The 5,000-nt window shown below is 35.2% G+C and overlaps 1 protein-coding gene across 2 annotated transcripts in view; it reads left to right on the top strand.

The window, feature by feature from the left end:
* Positions 1 to 5,000, top strand: part of LOC124949225 (mothers against decapentaplegic homolog 3) — a 24,410-nt gene that overhangs the window by 18,545 nt on the left and 865 nt on the right. For both annotated transcript variants that reach the window (XM_047493971.1, XM_047493972.1), the window contains exons 2-6: positions 1,563 to 1,771; positions 2,715 to 3,058; positions 3,345 to 3,568; positions 4,275 to 4,588; positions 4,705 to 5,000. The exon at positions 4,705 to 5,000 is cut by the window's right edge and continues 865 nt beyond it. In XM_047493971.1, the coding sequence (XP_047349927.1) occupies positions 1,563 to 1,771; positions 2,715 to 3,058; positions 3,345 to 3,568; positions 4,275 to 4,588; positions 4,705 to 4,973 (1,360 nt within the window). In that variant the 3' untranslated portion in view covers positions 4,974 to 5,000. The remainder of the gene's footprint in view (positions 1 to 1,562; positions 1,772 to 2,714; positions 3,059 to 3,344; positions 3,569 to 4,274; positions 4,589 to 4,704) is intronic.

Genomic DNA, 5,000 nt, shown 5'->3' with positions numbered 1-5,000 from the left:
CTCTTTTTCTTTCTCTCTCTTTCTCTTTCTCATATCGGTTACTTCCGACGATTGCCAAGCAACAAGCATCGTCATTTTCTATCTAGTTTAAACGAATCGAGCAATAAGGATCTATCGAGCGAAATCGCGTGGCTTGTAGAGAGAAAGAGAGAGAGAGAGAGAGAGAGAGAGAGAGAGAGAGAGAGAGAGAGAGAGAGAGAGAGAGAGAGAGAGAGAGAGAGAGAGAGAGAGAGAGAGAAACGGTCGATGCGCGAGAAATTGTCATATAAATTCTGTGCGAGCGTTTCTGAATTATTATGTAACCGGAACGCAGCAGTGAAACCCATGATCGAGAGTGCACCGACGTGATTTGTGTGTTGTCTCTTTCTCTCTCTCTCTCTCTCTCTCTCTCTCTCTTTCTGTGTGCGTGTATGTGTGTGTTTTTATGTATGTGTACGCAAAAGTAGGTTCCTGTTTGAAAGAAAAAAAAAAGAAAAAAAAAGAAAAGAGAGAGAGAGAGAGAGAGAGAGAGAGAGAGAGAGAGAAAATGAGAGAATGAGAATGAATATACACGAATGAAAAAGCCAAGGCTATGACACAACACGTACCTTGGCGGAAACATTATTGAAAGAGAATCGATGCTGTTCGTTGACGGATCTTCTTCGTACGACGTCGATCCGTCGATTCTCAATATCATAAATCGTTTTCAAACGCGTGATTGAGAAAAGGAATTTTTCTCTCCCGTTTTTGATGATTAAAAAAAATAGTTTTTCTTTTTTTTTTTTTCTTAACACATTTTACAACACTATTGTTTTACATTGTTTTACATTGTTTGTTTAAGGTCTCGCTTGCAATAAATTTTTTCTTTTTTCTCTTCATTTCTTTTTCATATTTTTTTCTTTTTCTGTTCTTTTTTTTTTTTGTATGCTTAGAGAAAAATAATTTCTTCGTAAAGGATACTGGATATCTTTTCTTTTTTTCCCCACTCTTTCATTTATTTATTTATGTTCTCTCTCTCTCTCTCTCTCTCTCTCTCTCTCTCTCTCTCTTTCTACTTTTCAATATTATCAATCAATTTTTCTTCGCTATTAGACGTGGAAAATTTTTTATCTGATATATTAACCCTCATGTGTGTATAACTAATACCTTCAAAAACTTTTCATACTTTCGTACTCTATCATATTCGATGATTTTTCTTTTCTACAATCTGTTCGAAACATTTTCAACTTTCTATCGATTCTTTTTAATTTAATGAGATTTTCATTGTCAGAGCCAATTGCATTTGAAAAATGTTAAAATTTGTTCGATCTCCTGTTTAAGGATAAATCTTATCTGAATTATTTGAAAAATGAGGGGGAGGGGAGTCAAAAAAAAAAAAAAAGAAAGAAAGAAAGAAAAAGAGAGAAAAGAGAAAAAAGAAAAATGTCGAACTTGATCAGATAATTATTTCCACTTAAATGTAATGAATTATATAATTTTTTGCTTTTATTTATATATACATACATATATATATATATATATATATATTTATATATATATAAAAATTTAATGATCGTCATCTCATTGAGATTGTGTTTAAATAGGCCTAGCCCGGGTGGCGTGGGCGACAACGGGGTCCAAGGTGTACGAGGCAAGGGTCTCCCCCACGTGATCTATTGTCGTCTCTGGCGTTGGCCAGATTTGCAATCGCACCACGAGCTAAGGGCGATCGAGCACTGCGAGTACGCTTTCACGCAAAAGAGGGACGAGGTCTGCGTAAATCCTTATCATTATCAACGAATACAAACTCCAGGTTGGTTGGTTAGTTGGTTGGTTCGCGTTGGTTAGGTAATTATTTAATTAGTTAGTTAGTTAATTAGTTGCTTTGTCGGTTAGTTGGGTGGTTGGTTGGTTGGTTGGTTGATTGGTTGTTTGGATTGATTGGTTCTTTACGGATTATAAAATTTTAATCGTTAATATTAATCATAATCATTTGATTCATTTTGTTTTGTTTTGTTTTTGTTTCTTTTTTTTCCTCTTTTCTTTTAAACCGCAATTAGAATCAAATTGTTTTAACGCTATATATGAAATAAATATGGTCGATCGTTTATGATATTATTTATAGCAGGGATTTTTTTCTTTTTTCTTTTTTTTTTTTTCCCCTTTTTAAATTTATCCTCTTACATTTTCATGAGTAAAACTCGTTGAAGAAATTTTATTTCGTAACTGTTGATATAATAAATGCAAAAGATATAATATATTATTGGCGATAATATAATTCGAGAGAGAGAGAGAGAGAAAGAGAGAGAGTGAGAGAGAGAGAGAGACGTTGATCATTTTAAAAATGGTTCACGACCGAGAATCGGATATATTCGAGATATCGTTTTGCAAATTTCAAATGACTCGTAAAACGATATACGTATACATAATACAATTTGCTGTCTAATTGATAGTTTACGCATTATTATTATATTGATTGTGGGCTTGGCACAACGGGAAAGTCGATTTCGTGTCGTTGAAATGAAATACGAACGTGATATTTAGTGATTGCTTCTTTTTTTCTTTCTTTTTAATTTAATTTTTCCCCTCTCTCTTTTTCCCTTCCCATCCCCATCTCTCTCCCTCCTCTCTCTCTCTCTCTCTCTCTCTCTCTCTCTCTCTCTCGCTCTCTCTTTCTCTGGCGGCCGTTAAATCGAGCGTCACGAGCGATAACCAGAGTGATCGCGTGACTATATCGATTGCACGAAACTTTGCAGTTTTGCCGGCCATTCTCGTGCCGCGGCACAATCTAGCCGGGGACGAGACCGTACTCTACAACACCTCCCTCGAGGAGCTGAGCGTCAGCGTACCGGAAAACACGAGCTTCCACGCGACGTTGAATCATCAGCATCACAATCAACAAAACATACCGCAATCCCCGCAACAACAACAACAGCAGCAGCAACAACAACAACAGCAGCAACAGCAACAACAACAGCAGCAGCAGCAACAACAACAACAACAACAACAACAGCAGCAGCAGCAGCAACAACAACAACAGCAGCAGCAGCAGCAGCAGCAGCAACAACAACAACCAAACAATCCATACCAAGGAATGCAGGTAAACATTTATATATAACTCGATTATAAAAAATAATGATTAATTTTTATCATTAATTGTAATAAAATTTTGAAAATATACATGCACACATATAGTGACTTTTGTTAAATTTATAATGAATTTTAAATTATTTGAATCATAAACTAATTATATTAATACTTGTTTATGCTTTGTGAAATATATGTATATGTTGTACAGATGTTATTGTTAATGGTTATTATATAATTTATATTATAGATCGTTATTATTTATTATTTAAGGATCAATTATTTCGTCGTTTAAACAGAGTATGCAGGCAACCAGTCCGGCGAGTGTTGGGAGTCTAGGAAGCGTGCAAGGCTCGCCTCATCCTACGTCGGGATCTATGGATCCTCCAGCTGATACACCACCACCCGGATACATCAGCGAGGACGGCGATAACATGGATCACAACGATAATATGTCTCTATCCCGCTTATCACCCAGTCCTGTAGATGCCCAGCCCGTAATGTACTGCGAGCCAGCCTTCTGGTAAATCTCTACGATATATTTTCGTTTTATGATCTAGGCACGATCAATTAAATTTAATAGGTCACATGGATCTCCATTCATAAAAATGACGTCCATCTTCGTAGAAAAATTTTTCTCGAATTATTATTGGCTCATTGCCGATGACTAACGTTGGAATATTTTTTTCTTTCTTTTGTTTTTTTTACCGAACTTTTTCTTTTTCTTTTTTTTTTTTTCTTTTTTCTTTTTTAATTGAAAATTATTAATACAAATCGAACATTTGAACGTTGGAATTTTTTTTAGGCAATATGGTAAAAAACATCGAAGCTAAAAATAGAGAAAATTCATTAGTAAGATCGGAGCGGAAAAAAATATTTAAAATTATTTAGAATAGATCGAAAATATTGGGAAATAATTAGAAAATATTGGGAATTAAAAATTACTAAAAATTCATTAGAAAGGATTCGGAATAAAAATACATTAAAACGTCGTTAGAAAATATTTGGATTGAGATATTATTAAAAATAAAATTCATTGAAAATGTTCGGTGTGAAAAGAAAAAAAAAAGAAAAAAAGCTATATTGAAAGTTAATTTCGAAGAAATAAAAACGAATTTGATGACTATTGAAAATTCATTTCATTTAATTTATCTCTAACAATTACTATATAATTATTATTGTCATTATTATTATTAATATTATTATTAAATATTTGATTTTGTATTTAGGTGTTCGATAAGTTATTACGAGCTAAACACAAGAGTTGGGGAGACGTTTCACGCCTCACAACCAAGTATCACAGTGGATGGTTTCACGGATCCAAGTAATTCCGAACGCTTTTGTCTCGGTTTGCTCTCGAACGTTAATCGTAATAGCGTGGTGGAACAGACCAGACGGCATATCGGCAAAGGCGTCAGACTCTATTATATTGGCGGCGAGGTCTTTGCGGAGTGTCTCTCAGATTCGAGCATCTTTGTGCAAAGTCCAAATTGCAATCAACGTTACGGTTGGCATCCAGCTACCGTTTGCAAAATACCACCTGGTAAGTTGATTCGCAATCGAATTATATTCGGATGGATCGATCAATAAAAAAAAAAAAAAAAAAAGAAAACAAAGAGAACAAAGAAGAAAAAAACGTTTCTCGTTTATTAATTACAGGCTGTAATCTGAAGATCTTCAATAATCAAGAATTTGCGGCATTGTTGTCGCAATCGGTGTCGCAAGGTTTCGAAGCGGTTTATCAGCTGACGCGTATGTGTACGATCAGAATGAGTTTCGTTAAGGGCTGGGGAGCGGAATATCGAAGACAGACAGTGACATCGACGCCATGTTGGATCGAGTTGCATCTTAATGGTCCGTTGCAATGGCTTGACAGGGTACTCACGCAAATGGGTTCGCCACGTTTGCCTTGTTCCTCGATGTCTTAAATAATCATATAAAGATCGAATCAATGA

This window comes from Vespa velutina, chromosome 5, assembly GCF_912470025.1.
Source record: "Vespa velutina chromosome 5, iVesVel2.1, whole genome shotgun sequence".
Lineage (NCBI taxonomy): Eukaryota > Metazoa > Arthropoda > Insecta > Hymenoptera > Vespidae > Vespa > Vespa velutina.
Note: the sequence above shows the minus strand (reverse complement) of the source record. Positions and strands in the feature narration are given on the sequence as shown.